At 45.5% G+C, this 22,131-nt stretch overlaps 1 protein-coding gene across 1 annotated transcript in view; it reads right to left on the reverse strand.

Moving 5' to 3' along the window:
- scn5lab (sodium channel, voltage gated, type V-like, alpha b) overlaps positions 1-22,131 on the reverse strand; it is a 257,645-nt gene that overhangs the window by 79,736 nt on the left and 155,778 nt on the right. The window contains exons 17-22 of the mRNA XM_038305734.1: positions 14,133-14,306; positions 10,720-10,881; positions 9,902-10,096; positions 1,527-1,667; positions 1,326-1,446; positions 1,032-1,237 (exon numbers count right to left, since the gene is read on the reverse strand). Of these exons, the coding sequence (XP_038161662.1) occupies positions 1,032-1,237; positions 1,326-1,446; positions 1,527-1,667; positions 9,902-10,096; positions 10,720-10,881; positions 14,133-14,306 (999 nt within the window). The remainder of the gene's footprint in view (positions 1-1,031; positions 1,238-1,325; positions 1,447-1,526; positions 1,668-9,901; positions 10,097-10,719; positions 10,882-14,132; positions 14,307-22,131) is intronic.

Genomic DNA, 22,131 nt, shown 5'->3' on the forward strand with positions numbered 1-22,131 from the left:
AATCTGACCAAAGCATGAGAAATATCCAACAGCAATGACAGGAAACACCTAGAGAACGGCCTGAGAGGGACAGAGACTGGAGGAGAAGAACCAGCCAAGAACATTGATTCCCAGCAGCTGTTTATTCTGAAGTTGTGGAGAAAGTGAAGGAATTTCTTGCAAGAAAAACGTCCAAATTTATTTTATGTCCTAGACCACAGGTGTCAAACTGGTTCCAGAAAGGGCCGTGTGGCTGCAGGTTTTCTTTCCAACCAAGCAATATCACACCAGACTCCAGTCATCTCATCAAGTGAGTCCAGTCTGAACATGATGACTTGATGAGATGACTGGAGTCTGGTGTGATATTGCTTGGTTGGAAAGAAAACCTGCAGCCACGCGGCCCTTTCTGGAACCAGTTTGACACCCCTGTCCTAGACGGAAAGAAAAGTTCCGACTGGGGCAAGCTCAGCACACACATTTATACTGTACACATCCCAACACATACTCTCCCTAGGGACTGGTTGAACTGGAAAGTGACCTGAGATGACATGATGTGAATTGGAGCTATAGAAATAAACTGAATAGAATTGAATTAAAACGACTGGTGCTGCGACTCGATTAGCCGTTCCTGCTGCATCGCTGCTCCGTCTTGGTTAGATCTGAACCTTTAGATCAGATCCTTCCTCTCAGGGTTAAGGTGAAGCTTTCAGATTCCTCCAGTTCCTGTGGTCGCGGCGTCCTAACGCCCGCTTCCTGTGGTGGCGGCGCCCTAACGCCCGCTTCATGAGGTCGACGTGGGGCAGCTCTGGTTCCACTCTCTCTCTGATGGGTGGGTTAGAGTCAGGAAGGTTCTGGTTTCTCCCTACTCGCCAGATAGACAGGTTCATGGTGGAAATGTTCTACCTGGAAATGTTCTGGTTCTCCAGGACCCGTTATGGTTCTGCTCTAATTTAACCCCAAGCCGCCTCTCTGAGGCTGATGACATCATTTTTACCAGGTGAGGTTCTGATGTCATTAGCTCGGTCGTTACCAGCTGACTAACACATGCTCACCTCCTCCTCCCGCTCCTCGTCTCCCTCTGAGCCCTCGCTCTGCTCCTCCTGACCCTCCTCCTCTTCCTCCTCCTCCTCCTCTTCCTCCTCCTCCTCGGGGAACTCCACGTCAGACTCTCCCGGGGCGATGGGAACGCTGATGGTCAGGTTGGGGTTGGTCATGTAGCTGTCATCTTCCGGCACCACGTATTTCTCCACATGCCGCCCTGGAAGAGAGGGGGGGTGGTTACTTAAAGACGGTTCCGGTCCGATTGGTTGTGGATCTGGTCAGAGAACCAATCAGGAGCCGGTTACCGATGACGGCTCCGTTGAACTCGGTGTGCACGGTGCTCAGCCGTTTCAGCTTCATCATGGCCTTGGCCTCCTTCCGTTTCTGACGGCGCCGTTTCAGGTTCCCGTTGAAGAAGTCCACCACCTGCACCACAGAAGCAACCTCAGCGCTGCGGCAGGTTCTGCTAAACGGGTCGGAGCATGCGGACCCGGAGAGGCGCGTACCTGTCGGCGGCACCAGCCCAGACCCAGGGTGATCCTGCGGATGGCGATCTGCAGGTTGTTCATCTCCCCGTCTTCATCTGGAGAGGAGAGGTTGTCGGAGCTGAAGCTGCTGAGGAGCAGAGCCAGGAAGAGGTTCAGCAGCTGCAGACGGAGCAGAGAGACGCAGTCAGCTGCAGGTTCTCACCTCAATCATGGAAACACCTGGAAACCCAAACCCAAAGAACAGAACCCAAACCCATCGCTTCCTCTACTGCGCTGCTCTGCTGCAAACATTTAACCGCTGATGGACCATAAACTAAACCTGCCAAGTTCAGTGGAAGTTAGCGAAGGACCCAAATGCAACGATGAAGAGGCAGAGATGATTGTTTGCAGATTTAAAGGTAACAGAAGAGCAACTCCAGAAATATCAAACAGGGAACCAAAGCTAGGAGACACCAGGAAGAAACCTACATGAGGGGTGAAGAGGATCCAGAATGAGGAACAGCAGAGGAGAAAGATCGTATTGGCCTGAATATAAGATACGTTAAAAAAGAGGGTCGCCTATATTCAGGACAGTACGGTATTCATGGGAGAGAACAAGGAATGAAGTGATCAGCTAATTGGGAGCAGGTGTGGACAGAAGCAGCTAGAAGGGGAGCAGATATGACAAAACTACAACTAGAAAAGAACTTAAATGAAGCAGAATGGAAATTAGACCAATGACTGGATGCTGGTGGAGATTCTCAGTCATCCAGGTCATTATTAAAAGTTACGTTAAAAACTATCCACCGGATTTTTGTTTCCAAGTTTGAAGACGTTTCTCTTCCCATCCAGGAAGCTTGCAAGATCAATATTTAATCTTTAATGACTAGTAAAGCGTAACGTGACCTTCTGTGTCCAGAAGTCTACGTTCTAATAATTAACTATTACTGACAGTTCCTCGGACTCGATCTAAGAGGAAAGGAGATCGGGTTTTATTTGTTTTTGCTCCGATTCTGTGGAACAAATTACCGCTTCAAATTAAATCCGCCCACAGCCTGGATCATTTTAAATCGCTTCTTAAAACGTATTTTTATTCTTCGGCTTTTAATTGAAGCAGTGTTTCACATTCTGTTTTGATAATTGGTGATGTTGTCTTTCCTGTAAAGCACTTTGGTGCAGTTTTATACCTGTTTTTAAAGAGCTATATAAATAAATTTGACATTGAATTTCCATTTTTGGATGGATTGGTGACGTATTTCCTTCTTAGGGTGCAAAGATCTTTTCCCATTGACTCTCATTAAAAGTTGTCAATGTGCAGCAGCTCCTCTGCAATACAGAAGGACAGGAGAGCTCAGGGTGCAGGGGAGCTGCGCCACCAGCTAACAGGAAGTGTGTTTGCAGACATTTTGGGGGGTGATTGACAGGTCGAGGGAGAGAGAGAAATGGTGCAAGAAACATCCTTTTCCAGGACCTGGTTTAGCTCCAAGGCTAGGCTAACTGCATGCAGCGAGGCTAACTGCATGCAGTCAGGCTAACTGCATGCAACAAGGCAAACTGCCTGCAGCCAGGCTAACTGCATGCAGCGAGGCTAACTGCATGCAGCGAGGCTAACTGCCTGCAGCGAGTCTAACTGCATGCAGCGAGGCTAACTGCATGCAACAAGGCAAACTGCCTGCAGCCAGGCTAACTGCATGCAGCGAGGCTAACTGCATGCAGCGAGGCAAACTGCATGCAGCGAGGCAAACTGCCTGCAGCGAGGCTAACTGCATGCAGCGAGGCTAACTGCATGCAACAAGGCAAACTGCCTGCAGCCAGGCTAACTGCATGCAGCGAGGCAAACTGCATGCAGCCAGGCTAACTGCCTGAAGCGAGGCTAACTGCATGCAGCCAGGCTAACTGCCTGAAGCGAGGCTAACTGCATGCAACAAGGCAAACTGCCTGCAGCCAGGCTAACTGCATGCAGCCAGGCTAACTGCCTGCAGCGAGGCTAACTGCATGCAGTCAGGCTAACTGCATGCAGCGAGGCTAACTGCCTGCAGCGAGGCTAACTGCATGCAGCGAGGCTAACTGCATGCAACAAGGCAAACTGCCTGCAGCCAGGCTAACTGCATGCAGCGAGGCAAACTGCCTGCAGCGAGGCTAACTGCATGCAGCGAGGCAAACTGCATGCAGCGAGGCAAACTGCCTGCAGCGAGGCTAACTGCCTGAAGCGAGGCTAACTGCATGCAACAAGGCAAACTGCCTGCAGCCAGGCTAACTGCATGCAGCCAGGCTAACTGCCTGCAGCGAGGCTAACTGCATGCAGTCAGGCTAACTGCATGCAGCGAGGCTAACTGCCTGCAGCGAGGCTAACTGCATGCAGCGAGGCTAACTGCATGCAACAAGGCAAACTGCCTGCAGCCAGGCTAACTGCATGCAGCGAGGCAAACTGCCTGCAGCGAGGCTAACTGCATGCAGCGAGGCTAACTGCATGCAACAAGGCAAACTGCCTGCAGCCAGGCTAACTGCATGCAGCGAGGCAAACTGCCTGCAGCGAGGCTAACTGCATGCAGCGAGGCTAACTGCATGCAACAAGGCTAACTGCATGCAGTCAGGCTAACTGCCTGAAGCGAGGCTAACTACATGCAGCCAGGCTAACTGCCTGAAGCGAGGCTAACTGCATGCAGCCAGGCTAACTGCCTGAAGCGAGGCTAACTGCATGCAGTTAGGCTAACTGCCTGCAGCCAGGCTAACTGCCTGAAGCGAGGTTAACTGCATGCAGTCAGGCTAACTGCATGCAGCAAGGATAACTGCCTGCAGTAGGCTTTATCCTGTCTCCTTTTTCAAAGGTCAGGATCAGATCCAGCATGGATAAAGGCAGCTAGGACTGATTTAAAGAACTTTATAGAAAAGGCAAAGAAGAACAACAATCTGGGATTCACATGGAAAATTATAGAATATAGTCTAATTTTTCTACATGTTTGTTAATGTGCATAGTTCCTCTTAAATAAACACATTCTTAGAAAGTTTTTATATATTAAAAAAACATAAAGCTGACTAATAGCTTCTCCATTATTAAACCAGCAGATATTTTTTTTAGGTTTGTGTCTCAATATTGGATCAAAACACAGATTTATGGACAAATAGTAAATATAATATGGAAATAATGTTTTTAGTTGTTGGCATTGATGTAAATATACTGGTGTGATAACTTAGTATATGTTAGATTAGCTTATGGTAACCCCCCCCTGGAGAAAACTCCACCAGCCGCAGCTGAATCTGACTGAGGATGTTTTACTGTCTAACAGGGACCGGCTGTGTGAACATGTGTGTGTGTGTGTGTGTGTGTTCATTGATGGCAGCCATGTTTGTTGTGGTTTCTGTTACTGATCCCTGCTCAGCTGTCACAGGCTCCGCCTCCCTGACCCAAATTGCTGACATCCGATTGGCTGCGAGTGGAAATCAAACACCAATAGATCGATGGCTGTAATTGGTAAACATGGCAACCTGCAGTATTGACCAATGACCTTTTCCGCTTTCCAGTCGTCGATAACTGGATTCACAACAGAACAGACGGTTTCCACATCAGCAATTCATTTAGAAGATAAATGGTTTTTATTTCACGCTTTGCCTCTTGGGGGCAGAAGGCGTAACCTGCAGTAGGATGGAGGGGTATTAGCTAACAGCTGGTTTTAGCTCAGTCAGATTAGAGGACAATCATTTTTATCAGTTTGGGTTACAAAGATAAATGCTTCTAACTCAACAGGCCGTCCTCTTTGGGTCCGGTTTACTGAAAACTCCAAGTTTTCTAAATCTGAGAAACTTTCCGTTTCACAACATCCTCCGTTTCTGTTGCCATGGTAACCTCATCCCAGAGCTAACCTGGTCAGCAGCAGGTTATCTCCAGTAAACTCTGAGTCCTCTGTCTCCGCTCTCCTGACAGCCAATCACGGCGCTTATTTCCTGATTTAGTCCGACTTTCTTTTTTAAGCTCCGTTAGACGCATTAGGTTTTAAAAACAAACGCTTTACATAAAATAAAAACATTAAAAAAACTCTTTAAACTAACTTTTGGTATTTTTGAACACAAAGGAAGCTTTCTAAAGTGAATAACATTTTGCTTTTTTTTACTTTTATCTAAAATTACTACTGAATTTGTTAACATTTGCCCTGTGACGGGATATAACCTGCTAAAATACTCTCAGAAAATGGTGTCTGAGCTTGAAAAAATCGGTTTTATTCCAAATGTTAGGTGTTCTATAGGCTATGAAACAAAAAAAAAGAAAAGTTATGATCAAAAACCTCTAAATTCAAAGGTCCAATGTTTCCATGGAATGACCCAGGGATCCATGGAGATCCTGCAGAGGAACCTGCATGCTGGACGGACTGGTTAGAGGAAAGCTTGGACCCAAACCGGCTCTGGCTGCAGGAACCGGATCATCTCCAGTTTGGTTAAATTCCTGAAGAGATTAAAGCTAAAGTCAGAGCTGGATGGAAGGACCACAGCTGATCAGAAACAATGGATCCACAGCAGCAGTGATGAACCTGCATGCGTACGGTCATAGGAGGAGGGGGGGTGGCAGGTGTGCTGCACCTGCAGAGCTAACTCAGCGAAATCCGTTCAGCTGCTCGTTTGTCATGAAGAGACGCAGCTCTGCTCCACTTCAGACAGGAAGAACAAAGACGTCCAGGTCTGATGGAACATGGAGGAACATGGAGGAACATCTGCAGCTGATGGAGAGCATCCCGTCAGATTAATAAAGCTCTGCTGGCTCCGCTCTAACAGAACCGCTTCCTTCTTCTCTTCTGTTTATCTTTCTGCTCTCCCTCTTTTATCCTCCATCCTTCTTTTTTTATTCCTTTTATTTTTTATTCTCTTCTGTCTTCTCTTCCTTCTGCTCTCTCACCTGTTTTTATTCCATTAGTTCCTCCATTTTTCACTCATTATTTAATCGTTGTAGTTCGTTTACTTGCAGCAATTCATGATGCTTTTATTTTTTGTCCTCCATTATTTTTCTTCTGTTTCTATTAGCTGTTATTTACAAATTATTCTTTTATTTCCTCACATTTTCCCTTTTTTTTCCTGTTCTCCTTTTTCCCTTTTTATTCTTTATTTTCTTCCGATCGGTGATTTAAGGTTTTCTGTCGGTGTTTCTTTCACTGAGATGAAGCTGAAACATGCAGAACGTTTTAAAGAGATCAGATCTGGAACGTTTGGGTTCCTGGAAAAAATAAAAATATAGATAAGTCCTGTTTTCTTGAAATAAGTGCATTTGTTCTTGGATTAAGGAGGTAAAAGAGACATTTTGCCAATGGAACAAGACAACTTCCACTTAAAATAAGAAAACATAGTTGCATTGTCTTATTTCAAGTGCATATTATCTAATTATCTTATTTTAAGAGTAAAAATACTCATTCTATTGTCAAAGTATCTGATTTTCCAACTCAAATTAAGGGTAAATACAATTAATTTAGGAAATTTTAACTTATTTATAGATCGTTTTTTCAGTGCTGGGTCTGCACTGCAAAAAATTTAAATCTCAATAGGTAATTTTTTCTTAGAATAAGTGCATTTTTTCTTGAATTAAGGAGATAAGTGAGACACTTTGCCAATTCAACAAGACAATTTATATTTAAAATAAGAAAAAACAATAATATTGTCTTATTTCAGGTGCATATTATCTAATTATCTTATTTTAAGAGTAAAAATACTCATTCCATTGGTAAATCATTTACCTACATTTAAATAGGGATGCACGATATAATGGGCCCCCTATCGGTATCGGCCTTAAAACTGAATATCGGACATCGGCCACCCCACCGATATTTAACCCGATATTTGATCAGCTTCTGAGTTTCTAAAGTCTAAAAAAAAAATAATAAATACTACTTCTTCTTCTTCCTCAAAAACTTCTTTTTTACAGACTTAAAAACTTCTAAAGACGAGGGAAAAAATATTGATCCATTAAAATATCCCAATATCTTCATATGCTGATATATTGCCATTTAAAAACACCATATCAATCTCTTTTACTAATGAAATATTGCTATATGTCATCGTTATGCTACGAAATCCCCCGAAAATTCACCAAATGTTGCCATATTTTTATATGTTGATATATTGACGCGGTATCGATCTATTTTACTAACAAAATCTCACAAGAATTTGCAAAATATCACGAGAGTTTGTAACAGAACCATGAAATTTCACCAGATTCTGAAAGTAAAATAGATCGATACCGCGTTTTTAAAAATCTATTTGATATCAGCATATGAAAATATATTTGAGTTTATTATTTTTCAAAGTGTCAGAAATGGATAACAAAACTGCTATTTTCAATGACTACTTATTTTTGTCCAGCTTTAACATCGGTATCGATATCGGTTATCGGCTACATGAGTTTTAAAATATCGGCATATCGGATATCGGCCAAAATCCCAATATCCTGCATCCCTAAACTTTACTAATTCTTGGATCGTTTTTGCAGAGCGGCTTCCATTGATCCCTCCTGCTGCTCCCTCAGAGACTCCCTCTGATCTCCTCTCTAACGGCCATGTTGGTTTAATTCAATTCTTTCAAAAATATTTTATTAATCCTGGTGTGAGATCCTAATTGGTGCTGAACTGTTGGTCCAGACGTAAGAAGCGGTAAGTAAGAAAAAAAATCAATCCTCTGGACTTTGTTTCCCAGTTAAAAGACGTTTCTCTTCCATCCAGGAAACTTTTTCAATGAATGTCATATTTAAATTACTTTCGGAAATTTGAATTCTGAATATTTTCGGACTTTTCCTCTAACGACCCCCCTTTCAGAGACATAGACAGGTATGGGGCATTGCAGGCTAACAAAGAAGCCAAACGACCCCCATTCCAAAGGGGGGGACCCGTTCATCCGTTTCTATTTGCATGTTTTCTAAACTAAAACCAGGCTTTGTTGGGCTGCTGGATAAAACCTGGAACTAAACGCTATTTCTGACATTTGGATTGAAAAAGCTTCCTGGATGGAAGAGAAACGTCTTCAAACTTGGAAACAAAGTCCAGAGGATTGATTTTTTTTTTTTATGAATCTGACCTGGATGACTGATAATCTTCAACAGCATCTTTCTAAATTATCCATTTTCCTTCATAGAATTTATTTCTGGCTCCTTTATTTCAAACATCTATTATTTCTCTCCCCTATTTTTCCTTCTTATCTCCGATCCATTCGCTGCTCTTATTCTGATTTTTTCCCCCACATTTTTGTCAGTTTTGTTGTTTTTTTTATATTCTTTGCCTCCGTCTTCCTTTCTTCAGACACTCTGTAACGTTCATTAGATTTATCCATCACAGGATGAAACACTTGGCGTCTCCTAAAGGAGAAGAGGCGAGCACACATGCCTCCACATGGATCAGAATCAGAGCGTCCCTAACGGGATAAATCAGGTGAAAAGAAAAGCTGCGGTCATCGTGACTCAAATGCACCGCGCTGTGTTCAGGTACATTGGTTCACTGGGGTCAGTGTAAACCTCTGCAGAAGCAGATATAAGTGCTGTTAGTGACAATGAGCGTGTGAGTGTGCTCCTGCCTGCTGTATCAGCCTCATTATTAAATCTCCACGAGAGCATTAAGCCTAACAGGAGCCCAGTTATTGCTGCCAACTCAGAGACTCGTTATGATCCACAGACGGCTGCAGATGAGGAAGTCACTCCAGGCTGTAATAAGAACCAGGAAGGACGATGAGGAGGAAATAAGTTACATCATTTCTGATGAAAAGACGACTGGATTTAGGTTAAGACTGGATGGATGAAAAATGGATGGATAATGGATGGATGGATGGATGATTGTATTTTCTGGTTCTTGCAGTTTTTACCTCAAACCTTAGAATCTCTTTCTATTCACTTCCAGCTGCAGAGCGGCAGCAGGAAACCCCCCACAGGCCACAGCAGAGAGCTTCCAGTGGGGATTTCCACTCATGAGCTCCCAACAACAGCTGCAGATTTTAGTGGGATTATAACCCTGATGAACTGATGAACAGAGGATGTTCAGAGGTGAATTTTCTCGTTTAAAAACGTGTTAAAACTATTTTCCTAACTCAAAGTAAATAAAGCCGAGCTGCTCTCTGGTTTAAAGCTATAGAACCGAGCAGATAAACAACCAGAACAGCAAAGCAGCTGGACCACAGATTGATCCAGAGTCCAGATTTCTGCGTTTGAGCGTTTTTTGAAGCTTTGGTGTGAACGCAGCATTAGCCCGTCCATATGGGTCAGAATAGCTCCCTTAGAAGCTCCATGAGAGGTGAGGACTGAAACTGAACCTAACAGAACTCTGAAGTCCAACCAAACCAGGGTCCTTCTGATGCACTTTGACTCAGCAGAACCAGCAGCTTTGAACCATTTCAGTTAGAAACCTTCTGCTTTGGCGCCCTCTATTGGCCACCATGACAGAGCAGGGAGAACTCACCACCAGGTTCCCGATAACCATGACCAGCATGAAGACGAGGATACAGAGCGGCTGGCCGGCCACCTCCATGCAGTCCCACATGGTCTCGATCCACTCGCCGCACAGCACTCTGAAGACGATGAGGAAGGAGTGAAAGAAGTCCTTCATGTGCCAGCGAGGAAGGACGCAGTCCTTGGAGATCTTACAGACGCACTCCTGAAGGTGGAGAGCTAGAGGTCAGACATTCATGGATCAGAGCCACTGAGCAACATCCGCTAACCTGACTTCCCCAGATGGATCTGCTCCGCAAATCCATCTGGAAACCTTCCGTTGAAGTAATTTTGGGAAGGGGCGAAAATACTGGTTAGCTGATTGGCCTATGTTGGTGATAGACGGGCCAAATAAACCAATCAGATTAACGAAGCATATGACGCACTAACAGAGCGACGACGAAGAGGAGCCAATTGATAGATCAAACTCTTGCTGAAACCAGTCGGGAGAAGAGCAAAAACATCTTTTCCTCTGAGAAAAGCCTCCAGAGCAGTGTTTTGTTCTTCTTTCAGAGAAGTAATACTCTGTAATTCCCATAAAACTTGCTCGATAGCCACGCTAACGCTAGTTTCATTGGCTGAAGCCGCCATGTTCTTTAGACTGAACTGTCGCGCTTCTCGTTGCGTCACACCTCAACCCGCCTCAAAGCCAACGCTGATTGGACGTTCGTTTGGTGAACAGCTCCAAATTTTCTTTAACGGAGAGTCTCCAGACTGATTAGCGAGTGAAACCTTGAAAGCTCGCGAGATCAGGATGGTCTCACGAAGGCTAAACATCTGGAGCCTCACCTGGTAGTTCTTCCCAAACAGCTGCATGCCCACCACAGCGAAGATGAAGACGATGATGGCGAGGACCAGCGTCAGGTTGCCCAGGGCGCCCATGGAGTTCCCGATGATCTTGATGAGGGTGTTGAGCGTCGGCCAGGAGCGAGCGAGCTTGAAGACGCGTAGCTGAGGTCAGAAGAAGACGGGATATGTGGTTCAGAACCTCACAAAGTTTTCACTCCCTGATTTTTTCACATTTAAATTGGATTTTATGAGACAGAGCAAGACGACATCGCTGAACATCATCCTTTAGGTCAGATTATTGGTTGGATTGACGTCTGGGCTTTGACTAGGCCATTTCAAAATGGTCAAACGCTTTCACCTTTATCTCTGGCGTTATACTTAAGGTGGGTCTTCTTCTGTCTCCATCCATGCTCTTCTTGACTGATCAGTTCAGGTCTACAGTGTCTCTATCTTCTCTCCATGCTCAGCTGATGGATGGAACCTTACTTTAAACTGAGCCAGAACATCCTTCTTGACCCGTCTGTTGGGTTCCTTGGTTGTTCTATGATATTTTCAAAAGTACCTTTGAGGCTAGAAACAGATCAGCTGTAGTTTAACCTTTCCTTGCTTCAGTCTGCATGGCGACTGTTGAAAACTGTTTTCCTCCTGCCCTCTCTTCGTGTTGTTCTGTCACAGATTCTTCAAATGGAGCTCATAGTGAGATAAGGAGCAGAGATCGATTAATACATTATTTTAACATCAGTGTATCAGTCCTCACTGATCATTAGGCCAGCACCAAAAACATCCTAATATCGTGGAGGGTTTTCAGTGTCAGGAGGATTCCATTGTCGGCCCCTGGTGAGTTCTCCCAGGGCAAACAGACTCTGGGTGGCAGGTCAGACAAAGAGCAGTACCAAAAGCCTCCATATTGCCAAAAAGTTCGAGGCACGTGACATTACCCGATACGGCAGAGACGGGACCCCACTCTTGAGCAACTAGGGATTGGGGTTTATCGGTGAGTGCCCGGTGGTCGGGAACTTTCTCGTGTTACCCGGCCGAAGGAGCGGCACAAGGCCATCCCCCATTGGGCTCACCACCTGCAGGAGGAACTATGAGGCGGAGGCCTCGATCACCTGATCCATGGATACTTAAACTGGCTAAGGGGGTGTGGAATGTCACCTCGCTAGGGGGAAGGAGTCTCAGCTGGTGCAGGAGGTGGAGCGATATCAACTAGAAATAGTTAGTCTGGCCTCCACACATGGTGTGGGCTCTGGAACGCAACTTCAGGAGAGAGGCTGGACTCTCATATACTCTGGAGTGGCCCACCGGGAGAGGCGGAGGGCCTCTCTCCCCCCGGCTCAGCTGTCTCGTCATGGAGTTTAGCCCTGTGGACGAGTGTTGCAGCTCTTTTCCTTCGTGTAGGAGGATGGGTCTCTGACCGTTGATGTGGCCTACTGTCCAAAGCAACAGTACAGATTCCATTATTCTGCTGGGGGACTTCAACACCCATGTGGGAAACTAAGCTGACACCAGGAAGGGGGTGATCAGGAGGGATGCCCCCCAGCTCTAAACCCAGGCTGTGTTCCATTACTGGACACCATGTTCAAGCATAAAGATGTCACCAGGTGCATGTGGTACCCTAGGTCGATGACGAACTTTCTACACTAGAAGAGAGGGGCGGAGCTGTCCACCGATCGCCACCTACTGGTGAGCTGGATACATTGGAAGAGGAGGAAGCCAGACAGACTCCCTGCAGTGATGGTCTGCAGACAGTCAGACTATCATCAGGCATCACAGCCAATCCCCGAACTCAGTGTTAGACACTGGCAGTAATGGCTGCTGTCAAGCTGAAGGATTCCCATTAAGCCTGGTTTGCTAGCGGGACTTCTCAGGCAGCAAGCAGGTATCATGTGCAGTTGAGGAAGTAAAAACCAGATCGTTGCGGTTGCTGTGGTGAAGAGAGAGCCGAGCAAAAAAGCAAAGCTCTGGATTTACCGGTCGGCCTAGCTCGGTCATCAGGGAGAGGCTCAGAGTAGAGCCGCTTCTCCTCCACATCAAGAAGAGTCAGCCGAGGTAAGGCATCTTTTTCTGATGTCCCCTGGACGCCTCCATGGCGAGGTGTTCCAGGCTTGTCCCACCGGGAGGAGGCCTAGAGGACAACTCATGAGGGACTATGGCTGTGTCTGAACAGCCGCCCTAACCCTTACATAGGGCACTATTAAAAGTAGAGAGCATCGATGGTCACTAGGCAAGCAGATATATCCTGGAATGTTTTGCAAGAGCTCTCCTTGCAAAGTATCTTGGGATTTTTTGGGGAGAGAAAGAACAAAGATGGTGCAGACTCTGAGGGTGGGGTCACATGTTCCCTATAAAGTCCACTATACATTGATGGAGGGGTCAGGGATCAGGGTGGACGCCTCTGTCTCTGGGCTGATCTGGGAGCGCCTCTGGCTTCTCCAAGAGGAGCCGAAGGAGGTTTCTGCAGAGAGGGAAGTCTGAGACACAATAATAACTGATAAAAAAGTTTGAACAAATAAAAACAAATCATTAACATCAGATAGCAAATAGAGAGAGGCAATCCATGCCCTTCATGGGACCTCAAGGCATGGCTGCTGATAATAACGATACAAGAAACAAAACACAAATATCAGCCAATATCTACCCCAATAATCATCTTCTGAAAAAGACCATGGAATACCGGGATCTTGGCACTGATGGCTGGCTTAATTACTCATTTCATTCACCCGTCTAACTCTGCCAAGTTGCTCATTACCTATCATCTGCCAGTGGTGAGTGTTTTTCTTAGAGTTCCCTGGTGTTTCTGATTTACTGATCCTGACCTGTTGTGCCTCTCAACTACTGAGCCTGCCTGTTCCTGTTCTGATCTGTTTGCCTGAACTGGCTTCAGACTCCTGCATGTTCTCCGGGGCTGCAGCATCTGAGACACTCTGGGCGTCTCCCGCCGCATCTAGTTAGCAGCCCACCGGCTGGATCCTACCTCGTTCTCTGGGCTTGGACCGAACTGGTAAACCAGGTTAGTGACTCACGTTCATAATCTTCCACCGTTAGATTTAGGTGGTCACTAACCTGTGTTTCTCGCCTGCAGTTTCCAGCCTCAGACACCCTAGCAGCTGCTACTCAGATCTGCAGATTCACCTGCTTTTAATAAACTTTCTTTAAGTTTATTCCACTGTCTGTCTTGCCTTGAATACCTTCTTTGTGGGACAGAAAACTGTCCTGAGCTGGACCTGTAGGTTCAGTGACATCATTCAGCATCAACCAATCAACAATCAACCCGGACTGTCCCGGTCCAGTAGAACCCAAACATCTCACAGCTAGAGAAGTTCAGGTTTCGAGCAGCTGGGGTTTCCGTTCCCTCCATGATGATGACCGAGTCATCTGATCTGACATCAGGACCAAACAGGAAGACCTACCAGCCTGAAGGAGCGCAGAACGCTGAGACCCTCCACGTCCGACAGACCCAGCTCCATGAGGCTGAGGCAGACGATGATGCTGTCGAAGATGTTCCAGCCGGTCTGGAAGTAGTAGTACGGATCCAGAGCGATGATCTTCAGCAGCATCTCTGCAGTGAAGATCCCTGAGAAGACCTGAGGAAGCAACAGCAGCAGCTTAGAGGCGCGTTAAGAGTCGCAGAAAAGGTCTGAGCTGCAGCACGATCCACAGGCAGCACCGAGGATACAGATGTTTGGTTCCATCATCAACATCTGTTCAGATCTTCTGACCTCTCATGAATGGAACATGTATGGTTAGAGAATCAAACGGAGATCCTGTAATGTTTAAATAAATCCTGTGTCGATGCAGTCATCGAAACATCTGGACCACATCTGTGTAACTTCTTCGTCTGGTTCTTCCTGTGGCCAACATTCAAATGCAACTCGGAAACAGATTTCATAGTTTGTTGTTCTCAAGAAACTGAAGTTAAATTTTAATTCACTTTTAATCCCATCGGCTTAAATGGGATCATATTTAAAAAAAGGTGAGAACTAAATATCGTTTCCATGACGATCTTCTGACGTATTTCTTATAAGATGATGCAACTGAAGTTATTTGACATCAACATCATCAAAACAAAAAAGAGCCAATTTTTCTAACTTTCCAGTAATTAATCAATCAAATTGGGAATTAAGAAGCTACGATATCTGGAAACAGGTAATATAGGGTGAAAACTGAAATCCTGTCTGTATATAAACTGGATTTAATCACAGAGACAAATTAAGTTACATTAGATTAAATATTGAATCATTTTTATGAAACAGATCAAGTAATTTATTAAAAGACAATGCAAAATCAATCAATCAATAAGACTCAATCAATCATACCAATTAATCTGTCTATCTCTTAATCAGACCTAATCAATCAATCAGACTCAATTAATTAACCAATCAACCAATCAGTTACATTCAAGAACAATTAACAAAAATCCGTCATTTTGCTTTTTTTTTAACAACTGATATTAAAAAATGAACAAATTAATAAAACGAAGTTAATTCTGTTGATAGGTTCATGGTAACATCACCATGGCAACCGTCAGAGGGCATTTTTGTTCACATTAGTTGATTTCAAACTTGTATAAAGTGAAGTGAAAAGATCCCATTTTAAAGCAGACATAAAGTTAATCCAGTCCCAGCGGTTCATTAATTCTTCTTCGCTGGATTAAAACGTTAAATTTTCAGATTCAGGACCAGGATATCTGGGCCAGATCAGTTTCACTGGTTCAGAGAAAAGGCCCTGACCTCTCCGCCCTGATGACCTCAGAGATCATCAACCCTGACATCCAGCTGCAGTCAGGAGTAAAAGCTGAAGCTCGGTAACGTTGAGGAAGCATCCAGGTAGAGCTGAACCAGAGGAGCGAATGAAGGCCAGAGTGTGCCGCAGGGCGGGACCATTCAGCCCGGCTTAGCTTCATCCACACGTGCAAACAGACGTGTCACCTCCTATAACGGCAGCTCGGCGACGCGGCTTCTTTAAAAGCCAACAGGAGTTCAGCAGCACAGTGACCGCTGCAGAAAACATTACAGCACGCTTCAGTTAGCATGGCGCCCGACACCACACATGCTGCTGTTAGCATGAACAGAGCTCCACCTTTAAGAGCACAGAACCAATGATGACAGCACGGGGAAGACAGTTCAGTCACTCAGTTTGAGTCTCTAGTTTACATTGGTCTATGCTGCCACAATGAATCCATCACCTAAATAAAGCTAAATCCATTCCAATAGTTTCCATGCTGATTAGGAGGCAAATATTAGAACCAACAACCTCCTTAGGAGAAAGTTTAGTTTCTGATATCTCATCCGGAATAGCTCAGCTTATCCTGAGCCATCTCTATAGTTCTGCTGCTATAGGCTTAGACTGCTGGAGGACATAGGGACCCCTTTTTCATCATTCTGCTTCATTCTATCTCTATTCTCCCACTGCAGAATCTGTTAGTTCAATCTCTAACGTTCTGCTCTCTCTGCTTTTTCTCATAGTAGCTTCATCTGGTCTGTTCCTGTTTGGCTGTGACTCCATCCTGGAGAGAAATATCAGCTGTGCTGCTGCCATCAACACCTTTGTTTCTAGATGTTGGAGCTTGGCCTGTTTTCCAGTGTGGTCCTGTTTCTCTGACTGTGACTAACTGGATGTGCTCTCTTCATCCTCTGACATGGGAGCTGGCTCGGAGCTCGTCTGCCTGGCTGTGTGTTTCCTGGACGGGGCCGCCTGAGGAGCTGGTTGACAGTTGCCTTTTGTATCTATGCTTCTTTTTCTATGTCTGCTTCTGTCTCCTTGAACCCCAGTGGGCCTCAGCAGATGGCCGCTCACACTGAGCCTGGTTCTGCTGGAGGTTTCTTCCTGTTCAAAGGGAGTTTTTCCTCTCCACTGTCGCTACAAGCATGCTTAGTGTGAGGGATTGCTGAAGAGTCAATGAGTCGATGCAATTAGCCAATGAACAAGATAATTTACATTTAAAATAAGGAAAAAAAAAATTATCTAATTATCATATAATCTTAGGAGTAAAAATACTAATTAAATTTGCAAATCAACTTATTTATCTGCTCAAATTAAGGGTAAATATACTTAATTTAAGAAGTGTTGACTTATTTCTAGGTTGTTTATGCAGTGCAGATCATTCTTTGTGTGTGTTGAGGATGATCCTCCTGTCTGGGCTCGTTAATTCTGCAGAGCGATGATTAACGGCTCCACAGGATAACTGCCATCAGAGCCTCTCAGCTTGGCTTCTGTCAGGGAGGCTGGTACTGATGCTGCAGGATGTCAGGGATAAACATGTTGGACTGGTTCTCCTTTTTATAGCTCTGGACCTTGGGGTCCCCCAAAACTCACTTTGGTTTCCAGGCCCGTCTGCTAATCTGGAAGCTGCAGAAATAATCTAACATGTTTTCTTTATAATAGATCCCTGTCTGTCTCTCTAGATCTATGTCTAGATGTTGCATTTGAACTGTTTTAAAATGAATGGAAATCCTCAGAAAGTATTTAAAAGACGGATCTGTGTTTGTGTGTGTGTGTGTGGGGGGGGTTGCTGGAGGCTCTTGAATGGAGATGTTGACATCAGCACTAAGTAATAACAGTAACATCAGCAGAGAGAGGATGACTATGTGAGGAAGACAAGTGATTATTTTTGTCACAACCATGCAGATGTAATGAGTAAGCAGCACAACACACACACACACACACACTGACACACACACACACCAACACACACACACACACATGTCCGGTGAGCGGCGGCTGCAGGCTGGTGGCGATCATTAGGGAGGAAAGTCTTAAGGCCTAATTCTTATTTTAACTCACGTAAATCATTTCTGCTTCTATTCTTTTGGACATTAAACAAGCATTTATTGTTTTTAATCACTAAACTGCCTCACCTGAGATCTACCCCAGTGCTCCTGAGCAAGGCAGGGCTACAACCAGAGGACTGATGGGCAGTTTGTTACACATCTTAATCCCCAGTCGGTTAAAGTTTTAGTTCCACAAAATATTTAAGCAAACGCTCCACAGGTTGCATTTAACTGGCCTCTAGAGGAGTGACAGTCAGAGCCAATTTTGAAAAAAGGAATATGCCAGTTAGAACCGGCTTATGCCAGTTCCCAACTGGCAATTTGGTGGTTTAATAAAGCTTCTAGTTAGAGTGGCTCAGGTTATCCTGAGCTATCTCTATAGTTCTGCTGCTATAGGCTTAGACTGCTGGAGGACATAGGGACCCCTTTTTCATCATTCTGCTTCATTCTATCTCTATTCTCCCACTCTGCAGAATCTGTTAGTTCAATCTCTAACGTTCTGCTCTCTCTGCTTTTTCTCATAGTAGCTTCATCTGGTCTGTTCCTGTTTGGCTGTGACTCCATCCTGGAGAGAAATATCAGCTGTGCTGCTGCCATCAACACCTTTGTTTCTAGATGTTGGAGCTTGGCCTGTTTTCCAGTGTAGTCCTGTTTCTCTGACTGTGACTAACTGGAAGTGCTCTCTTCATCCTCTGACATGGGAGCTGGCTCGGAGCCCGTCTGCCTGGCTGTGTGTTTCCTGGACGGGGCCGCCTGTGGAGCTGGTTGTGTAGAATATAAATATCTGGCTAGCTTGCTAAATATGGAAGCAGTTGTACTGCGTTATGTAGTCCTGTTTCTGACCTTATGCTCACTTAGCAACACAGAGAATGCAGCATGTAAACATGCTGGGAGTCACGTACGAATCTTGGCAAAAACAGGGTTCTTACTGGCTGACTCGCACGCAATCAGGTCATAAGCTAAGATATTTCCAGGAAGAGCGTCCAGTCGTGCACGTGCATCCACACAGTGCGATGTGGAAACTATAAATGCCGCCCAGAATAGATTGAAGGTTGGGGATAATAGAATTTTTGACGATGCAGTGAATGTATGAAGTGTTTTAAGACAGCTGTATGAATTCGATTTGTAATTAAATGTGTCCCCCCCTCCGGATGATAGAATGGTGTGAATCGTGGCCTTCTTTCTGTCATGAGGGAATTCTACCAATGAGCTTCCATAGCTGACAGTTGCCTTTTGTATCTATGCTTCTTTTTCTATGTCTGCTTCTGTCTCCTTGAACCCCAGTGGGCCTCAGCAGATGGCCGCTCACACTGAGCCTGGTTCTGCTGGAGGTTTCTTCCTGTTCAAAGGGAGTTTTTCCTCTCCACTGTCGCTACAAGCATGCTTAGTGTGAGGGATTGCTGAAGAGTCAATGAGTCGATGCAATCAGCTGGTTTTCCTTAGATAGAAAACTTTGAATCAATCTGACTGGATGATCTGGTGAACTGGAAAGTGACCTGAGATGACATGATGTGAATTGGAGCTATAGAAAGAAACTGAATAGAAGTGAACTAACATAAGCCGGATCCTGACTGGCATATGCCATCTGCAACCTTTAGCTCTCCTAAGGCCAAATATAACCAGAATTATAATATTTGTGATAAACCTACGGTTCAGACGCCTCGCTTACATCAGGGAGGATCAGCCCTAGTGGCCAAATGCATGAACTACAGGCAACATTTAATTGCATGTTACAAATGCTGCATCCAATCAGCGCTCAGTAACAGCGACTTAGCAGCTGCACCTCCAGACTCAGAACTAGGATCCATTTCATCCAAGCAGATGAGGATCTATAGATCTATTTCTCCTGATCTGAGACAGAGGCGCCTCCCTCTGCCCTCCTCCACCTGAGCAGAGACGGACCTTCATCCCTGATTCCCATTAAGAACCTGGACCTCAGAGCAAATTGGAGCTTAGCAGGATCAACACTTTCCGCCAAACTCACTCCACCCTCACCAAAACAAGACAAAGCACCCTGGAAATGTGCGGAAACAGCTTCTCTATCATTTACCCAGTGTTCCTCGGACCCACTGCCAGCAGAAATGAAATAAGTGGAACAACTCCGGTGAAAACAGAATCAGCTCGGCCACCCAAACATAAATCAGGATGTCAGGCTGCAGCCTCCTCTCCAACAGAGACATCAAAGGTTAGCTTCCCTCAGCGCCGCCTCTCTCTGGATGCTGGAGGTGGAAATATTGAAACACGGAGAGCGCGGCTGAGAAGCAAACAGCGAGAGCATTAGCAGACATTGATTGTGTCAGTGGGGAGGTGTCCTGACATGATCCGGCTTACATAACCCTGAGAGACGCACAGCCGAGGCTCTCCTCCGACAGAAAGGCCAACTAAATGCTGTGTAAACATCTGCCGGGATTAGAGGTTTGATCCTGTAAGGAACTTCAGACTGCATCGGCATCCCAGAGACACGACTCAACCTTTCCACAATATCTCGGCTAGAAAGTGTTTACGCTGCAGGAAAGTACGGCCGTGTCGTCCAACAGCGGCGTTAGAGGAACATTATATAATTTGCTGATAACAGGAAGGTCCCTGAGGGAGGAGAGCAACACTTTAGAGACGCATCTTTAGAGACAGATGAGGAATGATAACCCTGATTTATTAAAACAAGAATCTGTTTTTAAAGCACCTGAGAGACGGAGCTCACATTCAGAAGAAGCCGGATGTTGAATCTAATCATCTAATTTTATCTTTGCATCAACCTGAATAAACCAGAGGTCACAGCTTCTAGCAGGAGAAGCTCTAACTGGTTTCATCCTGTTTCCCCAGTCTGCTTCTGTCTCCTTGAACCCCAGTGGGCCTCAGCTGATGGCCGCTCACACTGAGCCTGGTTCTGCTGGAGGTTTCTTCCTGTTCAAAGGGAGTTTTTCCTCTCCACTGTCGCTACAAGCATGCTTAGTGTGAGGGATTGCTGAAGAGTCAATGAGTCGATGCAATCAGCTGGTTTTCCTTAGATAGAAAACTTTGAATCAATCTGACTGGATGATCTGGTTGATCTGGATCTATAAAGTGACCTGAGATGACATGATGTGAATTATAGAAATAAACTGAATAGAATAGAATTTAGGGTGTAGAGAAAAAAGGTTTTCTCAATATTTCATTAGAGAGGATATTGGTACTGACTCAAACTAAGAAGAGGATCTAAAGGATCAATCAAGGACTAGCCAAGGACTAACCAAGGACCAGCCAAGGACTGGCCAAGGACCAGACAAGGACAAGCCAAGGACCAGCCAAGGACCCGCCAAGGACCAGCCAGGGGCCAGCCAAGGACCGGCCAAGGAATGGCCAAGGACCATACAGAGATCAGCCAAGGACCAGCCAAGGAATAGCAAAGGATTAGCCAAGGAACAGCCAAGGACTAGCCAAGGACCAGCCAAGAACCAGCCAAGGAACAGCCAAGGAACAGCCAAGGACTAGCCAAGGAACAGCCAAGGAACAGCCAAGGACTAGCCAAGGAACAGCCAAGGACCAACCAAGAACCAGCCAAGGAACAGCGAAGGACTAGCCAAGGAACAGCCAAGGACTAGCCAAGGACCATACAGAGATTCAATTCAATTCAATTCAGTTTATTTATATAGCGCCAAATTCACAACACATGTCATCTCAAGGCACTTTACAGTTCAACCAGATCATACAGTCAAATTGATACAAAGTTTTCTATCTAAGGAAAACCAGTTGATTGCATTGACTCATTGACTCAAATACAATCCCCCACACTAAGCATGCTTGTAGCGACAGTGGAGAGGAAAAACTCCCTTTTAACAGGAAGAAACCTCCAGCAGAACCAGGCTCAGTGTGAGCGGCCATCTGCTGAGGCCGACTGGGGTTCAAGGAGACAGAAGCAGAGATACAAAAAGCAGCTGTAAAAGGCGGCCCCTGTCCAGGAAACACACAGCCAGGCAGACGAGCTCCAAGGCAGCTCCCATGCCAGAGGACGAAGAGAGCACTTCCACTCAGTCACGGTCAGAGAAACAGGACCACACTGGAAAACAGGCCGATCTCCAACATCTATAAACAAGGGTGTTGATAGAAGCAGCACAGCTGATGTTTCTTTCCAGGATGACGTCACAGCCAAACAGGAACAGACGAGGCAAAGCTACTCTGAGGAAAAGCAGAGAGAGCAGAAGGTTAGAGATTGAACTAACAGATTCTGCAGTTAGGAGAACAGAGAGAGAATGAAGCAGAATGATGAAATGGGGGTCCCTATGTCCTCCAAAAGTCTAAGCCTATAGCAGCATAACTATAGATCAGCCAAGGACTAGCCAAGGACCAGCCAAGAACCAGCCAAGGAACAGCCAAGGACCAGCCAAGGATTAGCCAAGGACCAGCCAAGCACTAGCCAAGGACCAGCTAAGGATTAGCCAAGGACCAGCCAAGGACCAGCCAAGGACTAGCCAAGGACCAGCCAAGGACTAGCCAAGGACCAGCCAAGAACCAGCCAAGGAACAGCCAAGGACCAGCCAAGGATTAGCCAAGGACCAGCCAAGCACTAGCCAAGGACCAGCTAAGGATTAGCCAAGGACCAGCCAAGGACCAGCCAAGAACCAGCCAAGGAACAGCCAAGGACTAGCTAAGGATTAGCCAAGGA

The sequence above is a fragment of the Cyprinodon tularosa genome, unplaced genomic scaffold (genome assembly GCF_016077235.1).
Source record: "Cyprinodon tularosa strain WSP-4 unplaced genomic scaffold, ASM1607723v1 ctg562, whole genome shotgun sequence".
In the NCBI taxonomy this organism is placed as follows: Eukaryota; Metazoa; Chordata; class Actinopteri; order Cyprinodontiformes; family Cyprinodontidae; genus Cyprinodon; species Cyprinodon tularosa.